We start from the raw sequence: 12,952 nt of genomic DNA, 5'->3' as shown, positions 1-12,952 counted from the left end.
CATTATAGTTTGAATTCTCATGACTTGGTCCCATCATACCAGTCCCTCTTTAATGTACTTTAGAAGCATTCTGTTGCCCATTATTGTGACAAATTAAAGGTAAAAAAAAATCAATACACACCAGAGATACTACATCAGGTATTGACTAGGTCACTCCACAAATAAAAAGTTAACCAAATGCATTTGGGTCCAACATGCCTGTGGAGATCAAGTCTCTTCCCCAGAAATAGATACACGGACAGCAAGCGATCTAAACCCCAGATGAGGTCAGCTATACAATCGTGGTTCTCAGTCAATGCTTACTAGAGATATACAAGACCAATGGAGATTTTGGGGATGTGGAGGTGGGTTGCTAAGAGCAAAGGAGCAACTGGGTATTTGTTGTAAAAACAGCAAGTTTTAAGGAAACGTTGTGACAGCAGGGAAAGTTGGCAGTAGAGAAAGAAGTCCAATACATAACTCTGGGCAGGAACTTTATTATGAACAGCATCGGACTGTTGACCTTCTGGGAGAATTAAAAGCAGGGCCTGCTTATCTGGTAGACTCCTGAGTCAAACACCTCAGAACACATTGCTTGTCCTCTTTATCACTGCTGCTGAAAACATTAGCAATCCTCAAATGGTTTGCTAACCTTTTTTTATGAAATGCTCATAAAAAATGACTCAAATGATAGTAGTTGGGGAATTGACATGCTAGTTTTCTCTACTCTCCAATTTTGCTATAACCAGTATTATACTGCCTTTACACTTTATTTTTTATTAAAGATTTTGTTTTTAAGTAATCTTTACACCCAATGTGAGGCTCAAACTCACAACCCCAAGATTGAGAGTCTTGTGCTCTACCGACCGAGTCAACCAGGTGCCCCCTGCTTTTACAACTTGAAACTTGAAAGGTAAAATTACCTAGGTGTAAAAACTAAAACTACCAAACTCACCAACTACAGGCTTGTATGAACTGGAAGTTCCTCTTGTCAAATGTCAAAACCAGCTGGGAATATCACTGGACTGCCAGTGACTCCCTCAAACAATACTGACCTCATTGTAATACCAAGCTGTATTTAGGACAAAAGGACGGTTTGGTTATAGAAGAAAGTGATTTCAAAGGACAGGATGGATGTGGGCAAGATTCTGCTGTGGGTGGCTTTGGACACTCAGGAGGGCAAGGGGTAAGGAATAAAGGAGGGATAGAAAAAGAAAGGTGGAGAAAGGTGGGAATATGCTAAGCACAAAAGTTACCCACTTAAAAAAAAGTTACCCACTTTAAATTGCATTGGGGAAAAAGACCAAACTCTTTCCTCATCTCTCCTGTACAGTAAAGGCTCCCTGCTACCAAGACCATCAACTCTACCCAGTACCACTGGTAAAAGAGTACTCATGGGGTTATGGGTAACATCCCATAACTTCAGACTGTGCTCTGCAGGACACTAGGAAGCTGCCTTGGGGACTGCTTGGTATTGGAATGAGAGAGGAAAGGAAGGAGGTAAAGCTCTGCCTTCCCTCACTCTTATTTCAAAAGTTATGTGTTGCCTGATTTCAATATAACACCTCTACTTAAGATTTTGGACAGCCCCAGTGGCGCAGCAGTTTAGCGCCGCCTGCGGCCCAGGGCCTGATCCTGAAGACTCAGGATCGAGTCCCGCATCGGGCTCCCTGCATGGAGCCTGCTTCTCCCTCTGCCTCTTTGTCTCTCTCTGGGTCTCTGTGAATAGATAAATAAATTCTTTAAATTAAAAAAAAAAAGATTTTGTGGGCTGGAGGTGGATAAAGCAGGTGAAGGGGATTCCAGGGTACAAATTTCCAGGTATAAAATAAGTCCTGGAGATGTAATGTGCAGCATGGTGACTGTCACTAACAGTACTCTATTGCATATGTGAAAGCTGCTAAAAGAATAGATCTTAAAAGCTCTTATCACAAGGAAAAAAACTGTAACTGGGTGTGGTGATGGATGTTAACTAGATTTACTGCAGTGATATATATTTTGCAATATATACAAATATCACAGCATAATGCTGGACACCTAAAATGAATATGATGTTGTATGTCAATGACACCTCAACAAAAAGATTTCATTTAAAAAAAAGGATGTGAAAAAAATAAAAATTAAATAAATAAAAATAAAAATAAAAAAAGGGATGTGCAATCAAAGTATAAAACCCACTCATCTCACTTGAAAGGGTGTACCAACTTTTACATTATATATATATATGTGTGTGTGTGTGTGTGTAAAATAACATTACATTACACAATTTAAATGATCTTACTTTCAAACAGTGCTTAAAACTGTATGACGGGTATCTATCAGAGCCTTCTCCACTTTCAACACGCCTCTTACAGAAAACAATGGCTTTTTCGTACAGGAAGAGATGCCGCTGCATTGGTTTGAATCTAGCAAAATCCTTCATTTTTGTAGCACCTTTCTTGTGTCCAATCCAAACACTGAAAGCACCCTGCATTACCATCTTGCCCAGTTCATTTAAGTTTCCCTACAAAGGAAAATCGACAGTCATCAGTACAAGGCACAGCTACATTCAGACCCCTGACATCAACATTAGACTGGGTGGCTTGAGCTGCTAAAGCCCTGAAATGCAATTTGTACAGTTTCTAGAATTTTATTTATCAGAACTTTTTACATTAGAACAGGCCATGTGTCACACAGGCACAAAATTACGGCGTGAGCAAGAGACAGGAGAGACCTCCTTTTCCCTGGCTCCTGTCTTCCTGCAGAGGTCTTTCAACTAGGGTAGCTCCCCCCATCTTCTCAATCTGCCTGGCGACTGGTGTCTCCCAGTGCAAGCATTACTTTACTCTAAAGACTTGATTTTTTTTCTTCTGAATTTGTCTCAGACTAAGGCAAGCAGCAATTCTAGGACAACACATCTCCTTAGAAGACCCAAACATTTCCTTCAAGCAGGAAATCCCAAGGTTGGAGTTGGGTGTAGGCTCACAAGGACAAGGGGAATATCACAAACTCATTCGGCTGCTGACCTCAAGCCAATTCTCCATTTAGCACTGTCAGTAATAATGCTGACATTTGGATCTCCATTTTCCTCTTTTTATTTCTCAATTGGTTCCAGGAGACAAAGAAAGAAGATCTTGACATGCTTGCCCACAAAAACTGCAACGATCACTAAAATTTACTCACAATATAGCCATTTATTGCAATCTGATGCATAGAGTCATTAACCGACTTCAGTAAATCCAGCATTGTGTCAAGCGCTTCCTTTAATTGTTCAAACCCAGGGCAGCCTTTGCTATATTTCAGTAGCTCCTGTAATTACAAGTCAAGAATTAAAATTAATATCAAGCAGATATTAACAGCTGAAGAAAATGAATACATTTTTGGCTAACATGCTCTCAAGGAGGAATCCAAAGATAATGCCACTTCTCGAGTAGTATCTTTCATTTGCTATTTGTCATAGTAAGAAGACTCTATTTTAAAAACTGTGTCAAAAAATTTGGGAAGATTAAAAAAATTTTTTTTTAAATTGGGAAGAAATGGAATAAGGACTAACACTATCAGGTAAAGGGCACTCAGTGTTCTTGGAACTGCAGAAAAACAGCTATTAGGACACATGAGAGGTTGATTTTTAAGGTAGTCACACATGCAACAATTTGGTTTTCTCATTTTGCAGAGGCCACAAGACATTGTGCTGATACTTAACGTGACATTGTAGTAACCCTTTCACTGGACATGAGAGGTGTGCCACCTTCGGCTTTCATTGAAAGGGCACTTTTGGAAATATAGTCACAAACTCCAAGAAATATTTGTTTGGTTCTTCTTAACGATAGTAAGAGTTCTGCACTCATTACACATGCATCAATGTAACCTGAATCAGCACAGTAAGGCGAAGGAGCATAATAGTGCCAGGTCCAGCCTTCCTGCTCACCTCCTACCTCCTCGCCAGCCGCTTCCTTTTTAATGGCTCTGCTACCTCTGACCCACAGAAGTAAGTAAAGAGAGAAACAAATGCTTCATGTAATTACCTTTAACAGTAACTGATATTTAGTGATTCGCTGCACGGGTTTGAGTAAATACGAATCCAGACCAAGTCTGTGCTTTAATTTTCTTTGACATTCCTGTCATTGAAATACAATTATCAATAAATTTAAATTAAGACATGTACCTGTGAAAATGGCAAGTGTTCACTGATTAGACCCAATGCATGCAGGTTTCTTACAAATCAAGGAAAATCAACCAGGAAAACCGCTACTTCCATACGGCGTGGAAATTGTAAGCGGCCGTGAATATAAAAAAAAAAAATATTGTAAACGTTATTTCAAGGGATTGGAGTGGTAGAAAGGGCAAAAATTTCAAATATGTTAAGTTTTTACATAAAAATGTACACTGATGTGGAAGGGTTAAAAGACAAGAAAACAATGAATGGCCAGAGATGAACATGAGTAACAAAACATGACTGCAAATCTAAGAAAATGAACAAAAGGTTCAGCTCTGCAGGCCGAGGCCCAGAAAAGAAACAGGTTGTACTGAATATAAATCAAACTGGGCATGAGAAGGAGTTTTTTTTTAATATCACAAGAAAAATATAGACCTCATCAACCGATGCTATATTTCATCTGATTATGGGCTCACTGCCACGATAAATAGAAGGGTCATGACTTTGGGTCCTGGGAACGTTCTAGGGTTCATAGCAACAGCAAGATGGGGACGATTAGGATGAAATGTGCGTGTAAGAAATACAGAACACAAAGAGAGTAGGAGAGGATGTACATGTGTAAGATCCAGGACCTGCCTCTGCCTAGGGGAGTAAAAACTGCTATCCAATCTGATTCAAACAGAGGGGGCACCAGGATGGCTCAGTCAGTGGAGAATATGACTCTTGATCTCAGGGATGTGAGTTTGAGCCCCACACTGGGGGTAAAGATTCCTTTTAAAAATCAAATCTTTAAAGAAAATTCAAAAAGCAACGTGTGGTTAACGATTTTGGAGTGATACATGCATTTAGCTCTCCTTATTCATGAAACCCAACTATAAATGAGATTTAAAAGTTATTTTTGCAAGACAAAACTGAAAGTTACCAAGATGGGAGAGGAAAAACCATCAACCAAATATGAAAAGTGAAAACCAAACTGACAAGGGATAAACAACTGCGCACACCAGAGAAAAGTCAGTCTCAAGATGGCAGAGGGAAAAGCCAAGGAACAATTCAGTTTATTTTATAGAATCGTGTCCCCCTCCTCTCCACAAAGACTCCAGAACGACAGACGTCAAGTACCTCTGAAAGTGGGAGATGAAGGTGGGTTTGAAAAAATACGGTTGTTTAAAGTCTGTCCAAGAGGTAGATACTGGGATGGGGGTGGGGGGCGCCCGGGTAGCTCGGTCAGTTAAGCATCTGCCTTCAGCTCAGGTCATGATTCGGGGGTCCTGGGATAGAGCCTCATTTGGGGCTCCCTGCTCCATGAGGAGCCTGCTTCTCCCTCCCACTCTGCCCCTATCTCCCACTCATGCTCTCTCTCTCTCTCTCTCTCAGATAAATAAATAAATCTTTAAAAAAAGAAGTAGATAACAGGGGCAGTGCGGGGAAGAAGTAAGTAGATACTAACAAGTGTTGGTGAGAGTGTAGAGCAATCAAGACACCCTCATTCACTGCCAGCAGGAATGTAAAATGGTGCAGCAACTTTGGAAAACAATCTCACAGTTCTTCAGAAAGTTACAGAGAGTTACCAAATGACCCAGCAATCTCACACCCAGGTATGTGGCCAAGAGAAATGAAAACATATGTCCGAGAAAAACTTGTATACAAGAGGTGGAAAAGAATCAAATTACCATCCATTGATGAATGGGCAAATAGAACATCAAACACCCATACAATGGAATGAAGAATTGATCCATGCTACAACATGGATGAACTGCGAAAACATGATGCTAAGTGAAATCCACAAAACACAAAAGATCACATATTTTATGCATCTATTTATATGAAAGTTCAGAACAGGCAAATCCAGAAAGATAAAAAGCTTACTAATTGCAGAAGGCTGAAGGGGTTGGGGGCATATGGTAGATGATTACTAAAAGGTATGCATGGGGTTTTTTTGGAGTATGAAATCGTTCTTAAATTGGCTGCAGTAATGGTTGCACAACATTGTGGACACAGTAAAACCACTTAACTGCACATTTGAAAAGGGCGAATTATATGGTATTTTAACTACATCTCAATAAAGCTGTTACAAAAAAATTAAATGGGCTAAGAGTTTTTTTTTTTAAAGAGAGAGAAAAAAGAAGGGAGAGAAAGAAGGCACCTGGTGGCTCAGTTGGTGAAGCATGCAACTCTTGATTTTGACTCAGGTCATGATCTCAGGATTGTGGGATCAAGCCCCATAACAAGCTCCATGCTCAGTATGGAGTCTGCTAGAGATTGCCTCCCCCTCTGTGCCTCCCACGCCCCACTCACATACTAAATAAATAAATCTTTATAAAATGTTTACAATGGCATATTAAAAAAAAAGTAGAGAAGGCTCTCAAAAATCCACACTACTATGCACAACTATGTGGCTGCCTCTCCCTCTGGATAGCAGAACAGATGTGTATCTAAAAAGAGTAAAACATAAGGCCTTTGAACTAGGGAATACCAGATCCAGTTGAAGACAGAGTACCATACTGAAAGCAAAGAGATTACTTGAATATTTATGTATCAAATTAAAGACTCTCACCCTTTTCCCCCAACTTGGCTACCAGAACATTGACAACCAGATCCTTATTCACCAGGTAGCAGACTGGGGAATCTGACCAGCCTGAGAAAGAATATCTAAAGATATAGATGTGGGGATTCCACCAAGGAAACACCTTGACATAATCACTCAACAGTGAGAACCATGGTCAATTAATCCACAAGTGCACAAGATACTTCCAATGAACTTTTTATTCTAGTGCTTTCTCTTAAGATAAGTGGACAAACAAATATCACTAGACATTTGAGGAAAGTATCTAACATGAGTGACAGGAACAAAACAAAGAAAAAGAAAACACAAAACCAATCTAAAGACAACAGAAATCATGCAAGAAGGAAAAAATTATACTTAAAAGGAAAATCTATTATTATTACTCTCATATAAATAAGTGAAGATACTGAATTCATGAAACAAAAACAGGGATCTACTGAAAGGAACATGGAGAGAACAAAAAAGGGTACAGGCTCTTCAAATTGAAAAACTTAATGGTGGAAACAAAACCCTCATTAAAAGGACTGAAAGATGAATTCCAGAAAACAGAACAGGACAAAAAGCCAGAAAATAGGAAAGATAAGAGAATTAGAGGACTGGTCAAGGACATCAAACATCTCTACAATAGGAATTCCAGAAAGAGAGAATAGAAAAAATACTGGAGAAAACCAAAGAAAAAAATCCAACTAAGTTTGGACAAGAGTTTCCAAATTCAAAGGGATCACCATAAGGCTAACATAATAGATGAAAATAGTGCCAACGTCATGGCACAGCGCTGAAATTTCAGAACCCTAAGGATAAAAATGTTCCCATAAGCTTTCAGAGAGAGGACAAAAATGGGTTACACAAAGGATTAAAAATCAAAATGGCATCAGATTTCTTTTTTTTTTAATTTTTATTTATTTATGATAGTCACAGAGAGAGAGAGAGAGGCAGAGACACAGGCAGAGGGAGAAGCAGGCTCCATGCACCGGGAGCCCGACGTGGGATTCGATCCCGGGTCTCCAGGATCGCGCCCTGGGCCAAAGGCAGGCGCCAAACCGCTGCACCACCCAGGGATCCCTGGCATCAGATTTCTTAACAGCAACACTGGAAGCCAGAAGACAAATTCTAGGAAAATGGTTTCTTATATAGAATTCTATACCCAGCCAAGCTAGCAATCAAGTGTTAGGGTAGACTTTTGTACACATGGAAGCTCTCAAAACTTTTACCTATCAGGCACACTTTCTCAGCAGACCTACTGGAGAATATGTTCCATAAAATAAGTAAGTGAAATAAGGAAAAAAAATATGACACCAAGGAAACAGGAGAGCCTATCCCAAAAGTTATATTCATCAAGATCCCAGGTTGTGGGACCTGTGCAACAGGTCTAGTGAGTCTCAATGAACAGATCAGAAAAATCCAAGAGAGATTAATTCAAAATAAAATTCAGAGAAAAGGGAGTATGTTTAATACACTAAGAAGAGATTTATGTAACTCTCATTACTAGGAGAGTTTAGAGTACATTAGGGGAAAGTACCTAAAAAATTAAGTGAAGGGCGCCTGGGTGGCTTAGGTGGTTAAGTACTCAACTCTTGATTTCAGCTCAGGTCATGATCATAAGGTTGTGAGATCCAGCGGTCCATGCTCAGTGCAGAGTCTGCTTCTCTCCCCCTGCCCCTCCCCCCACTCATGCACATGCTGTCTCTCAAAAGTCATTAAAAATAAACAAAATTTTAAAAAATTAAAAATTAAGTGAGTAAAAATGATAATTACAAGAAAAACAAAAAGGATGGAAATGCAACCATCTTATATCACAGGATTCATCTGAGCAGAGGAATTACATAGTCTTAATAATTTAACCTGTATATCTATACAACTAAACTTATAAACATACTGAATGTTTTGGAGGAAAAGGAGTATATGTATGTATCCAGTGGTGAGACGGGGCAGTGAAGAGGGCTAAAGCAGCAATATAAATATGTTATTTGGAAACACGGAGGTAAACAGCAAAGGAAGTCACTAGCATCTGTGAAGCAGCATATATATTTTTGTACATGTGCATATGTGTGCGCACATGTGTGTTTTGTGGCAGGGTCAAATTGTTCTCTGATATGTATTATATATAACTTAGAATAGAAAATGAATTTTTAAGAAATATCCCAGTATATTCTAGAAGGACTATATACAATACCTGAATATACTATACCTGGAAAAAGGCGCATTCTGAATACTTCTTCCAAATTGCCTCTGATCTGGGTTTATTCTGACAGTATTTTGCATACATCTGAAAATTATCTTTCTGTGATAAAAAGCAAATTCAAATGTATTACCAATTTGTGAACATATACTTTTCTTACCAAGAAAGGCTGAGCAAAAAAAAAGAAAGAAAGAAAGAAAGAAAGAAAGAAAGAAAGAAAGAAAGAAAGAAAGAAAGGCAGGCTGAGCAAGAATGAGTGCAGCCAAGCATTATAGGGAATGTGGCCTAAAGGCACTGGCAGCTGGGCAGGATCCCCCTTTGTACTCCAAGAAAAGCATGCCCACCAGACTGAGTAGAGGGGCATAAATTATCCCAGTAATTTCATAACTTTTACTTACTCAGTCTTAAAGAGAGAGAAAAGCCTTCTCTGACTGAATCATAAAAACAGATGAATTTTTCTCATAAGTATGAGCTAATAGGGTACAAAGAAACATGCTCTTTCCATGTTATTATTCTCTCATTTCCCTAGTGAATGAACTTGGAGCTAACTTCCAAGGTCCTTGGTTCATCACTGGGATATCATCATCATATCATAACCCTGCTAGGCATCTGCCCATGTTATTCTCTCTGCTTGGAATCATCTCTCTTTGACTCTTTAACATGCTTCTCATGAGTCATCTCTTCTAGAAAGCCATCATTTATACCTCCTATCTACATAAGATGCCCCTCTTCTCAGCTCCTACAGGATTCTTTGTATCTCCTTGATATAGTACAACTCACACTCTATACAATGATTTTTCCCTCTTTTTCTATGGTCTTGGTCTTGCTATCCACATTGCCTAGCACAGTGCTTGATGTATAGTAAGGGTTCAGTAGATGGGTACTGAATGAATGAACATATTGACAGGCATTTATTAAACCAATACTGGTTGCCAATAAACTCTGCTCACCTTATAAGAGATACAAAGATATATAGGATATGGACCTTGCCTCAAAGAGTTTTACATCTAGTTGGAGACAGAATTCATAAATATGTGTAAATGTATAGCAAATGTAAAATCCCCAATGAGTAGCAAAGACATGAAGTACTACAAGAGTCCAAAGGAAAGAGACTGATGTTGCTTACGGAAGTCAGGGAAGAATCTGGCTATCATTCAAATGTGTTTAAAATCAGAATATACTGGGAAAGGTAATGACAAACAATTTTTTCTTAACCTTATATTCTGAGTCCATTAACGCTCTGTGGGATAAGACATCTATTCGGAAGCTTTCAATGATCACCATTATCAAATTGATTCTCAAATCAACATGGAACTGATTTTTCAGGAAGAGGAAGTAGATAAGCAAAGAATATTCTAAGAAAAAATTCTAATGGAGGAGAGTATGATTATAAAGCCTGGGAAGTCAATTGTTCTAAGCCTTCTCTTGAGACATGGAGAAACGAGCCTCCCTGAATGATCTCGTAGAATAAAAAGAACAGACAGCCCTCTGTTTCACAAAGTTCCTGTGACAGATACTCTGGTGTCTGAAAGTCAGACCACATTTGATTCTGACTTTACATGCATTAAAGGGGAATTCCATGGCATCTTGGAGGCTAAAAATTAACCAAACCAAGAATGGTTGTGTGAAGATGATTCCGAGTCTCACATCTTCCTAGCCAGAATGGTCCCTGGACTCCTGGGATCATCCAAAGGTCAGTGGTCACAAGCTGAGCCATTGAAGCATTTGATACCACAGAAGACAATGGCCATTTGCATGCTCTAGATACTCCACTGCAACAACTTCTATAACAAAACTTGGTTTAACATTAAAGACTTGCTGGAGTGATGTGTCTCTTCCAAAAACATAAAGACATAAAAAACAATACCTAAAAAAAAAAAAATACCTACTTTGTCTTGAAATCTGGTCCTATAAAATAAGCTGCTATTTTAGTGGCCCATATTTATATATTTTAAAATAATAATTAACAAACCCTTTCCAGGAAACAAGGTCCCACTCTTTCTGGAGCATCAACGCAATCTTCCAGACTGTTCAAGAAAATGCTGTGAAAATTTCAAAGAAAAAAATAATTTTATGTGAAATATAAGCCATTGGTCAATAACCATTTAAATAATATGATGAAAAAGAAAATTCAATTCAGTAATTACATACTTGTTATGGAATTCATATATTTCTGCCATATTTCCAAAGAGAATATCTTTTTTATTTCTCAGAAGAGGTGGCATAAGATCAAACATCTCAGGATTATCCATCTCGGCTCTATAGCCCTACCCAAAAGAAATACATTTATTCATTAAAAAAAATATTCACATTATCATTTGTTTGGGCCACCAAACTACAGATACAGCAGAATGTATAGGGGATGAGTGGGTAAAGCTGTTGGTAACTTTAACAATCAAATCTTCCAGTACCCAAAGTTATCCATTTTTTTATATTTTATGTTTTTATTTTTAGAAAGCAAGACAAGGGAATCATGGTTTCCCACTCAACAGATAGAATAAAAGTGATTCTCTGGCCTTAGGGATAGCTTATAATGTAGGGAAACAAAATAGAAACCAAGCATGAAAAATTATATTACAGGTCATTAACCTCTCCTTAAACTGGCAATAAGTGTTTAGGTTTTTCAGACCAAATTAATATTATGACCTTTGTATCAAATGAATGTTTTTCTCCTACTTTTAGTTCTTTACATCACAATCTCTAAATAGCACCCTGGGAATAATTATAACAATCTGCTGGATCTGGATCTCTAAGAAGATAGCTTATCTCGTCTATAATAAAATCTGAGTTCCACAATTCTCACTACTCCAGGAGAACCTGAATTTGCACATTTCACACGCATGCAGCCTCAAACAATGGGAGAAATATCGCTGCTGGCTTGTGACAATCAGGGAAAAAGGCAGAAAGAGAAGACTCAAGACCTCCTAATGAATGTAACAGGAGAACATTTGGGCCAAGATGGGAAAATATATTTTGAGTCACTTACCAACAAAACAGTAAACAGCTCACGAACATACACCCTCTCTGTCTGTATCAGCTCATTCAGGACATGGCTAAAGTGAAAAGGCAATATTTAAATCAGTTATTTTTTGCTTTAGAATTGTATTGTGACCTTTCAAATCATTCTCATTATAAATAGTCTAAGGCAAAAATTGTTAATGCGTAGGAACTACCAATGGTTTTGGTTTTATCATCAAAATACAAAATTAATTATATGGTTTCTAGAATAAGTACCACCCACAAGACTCTTTAAAATACATTTAGAAGAAAGGAAAAGGGCTCAGGACTTATTTTTAAATAAAAAAGCAACCCACTTTATTTCTATCTGACTAAGCTTAAGAATCAATTTACTGGATGCCTGGGTGGCTCAGTGTGTTAAGCATCTGCCTTTGGCTCAGGTCATGTTCCTGGGGTCCTGGGATCGAGCCCCACATCGGGCTGTCCTGTTCAGTGGGGAGTCTGCTTCTCCCTCCTCCTCTGCCCCCTGCTCCAGCCCCCAGCTCGTGCTTGCACTCTCAAAGAAATTTTTTTAAAATATTTTTTTAAAAAAAGAATCAATTTACTGAAAACTCAAAAGTGTATTCTTAAAAGTTTGGTAAATTTTTTTGTAGGTCAGTGGGGGAGAGCACAGTTTCTCTAGCTCTCTCTCTCTCAAAAAAATAATGACATTAACATCTTAGGCCCAATTTTCCCTTTTTCCAGTAATGTTCTGAAATTTTCCAAGACATGAAATGGATTTATTATACTGGTTTCCCTAAATATAGCTCATACCTATACTCCTGTAGTAATTACTTTATGGTCTCTTTAAAATAAAATACATTTCCTTCCAACGTGATTTCTAATTGACATCGTATTTAAAATTCATCTCCTCACTCTCCAATATGGGTAACTCATTTAATTTAACGTCTACCTTTATCCTCCTTTTATTTTTACATTTTTAGGCATTAACATTATTTGAATATCTATCTCCATACAACTCTAGGATATAAAATTTTAAAGGTGGATATTCTTGGGACGTCTAAGGGGCTCAGTTGGTGAAGTATCCAATTCTTGGTTTCAGCTCAGGTCATGATCTCAGGGTCCTGGGATCAAGCCC

General features: G+C 38.3%; 1 protein-coding gene across 6 annotated transcripts in view; it reads right to left on the bottom strand.

The window, feature by feature from the left end:
• The window catches only part of MCF2 (MCF.2 cell line derived transforming sequence), a 100,416-nt gene that overhangs the window by 22,805 nt on the left and 64,659 nt on the right, over positions 1–12,952 (bottom strand). For all 6 annotated transcript variants that reach the window (XR_012026749.1, XM_072818306.1, XM_072818303.1 and 3 more), the window contains 7 exons: positions 11,843–11,909; positions 11,008–11,123; positions 10,829–10,898; positions 8,866–8,958; positions 3,984–4,076; positions 3,142–3,267; positions 2,261–2,482 (listed from right to left, as the gene is read on the bottom strand). Coding sequence is in view for 5 of the 6 variants with exons in the window: in XM_072818306.1 (XP_072674407.1) it covers positions 2,261–2,482; positions 3,142–3,267; positions 3,984–4,076; positions 8,866–8,958; positions 10,829–10,898; positions 11,008–11,123; positions 11,843–11,909 (787 nt within the window). In the remaining variant the exon portion in view is untranslated. The remainder of the gene's footprint in view (positions 1–2,260; positions 2,483–3,141; positions 3,268–3,983; positions 4,077–8,865; positions 8,959–10,828; positions 10,899–11,007; positions 11,124–11,842; positions 11,910–12,952) is intronic.

The sequence above is a fragment of the Canis lupus genome, chromosome X (assembly GCF_048164855.1).
Source record: "Canis lupus baileyi chromosome X, mCanLup2.hap1, whole genome shotgun sequence".
Classification (NCBI taxonomy): Eukaryota; Metazoa; Chordata; class Mammalia; order Carnivora; family Canidae; genus Canis; species Canis lupus.
This window is presented reverse-complemented; position numbering and strand designations above follow the sequence as displayed.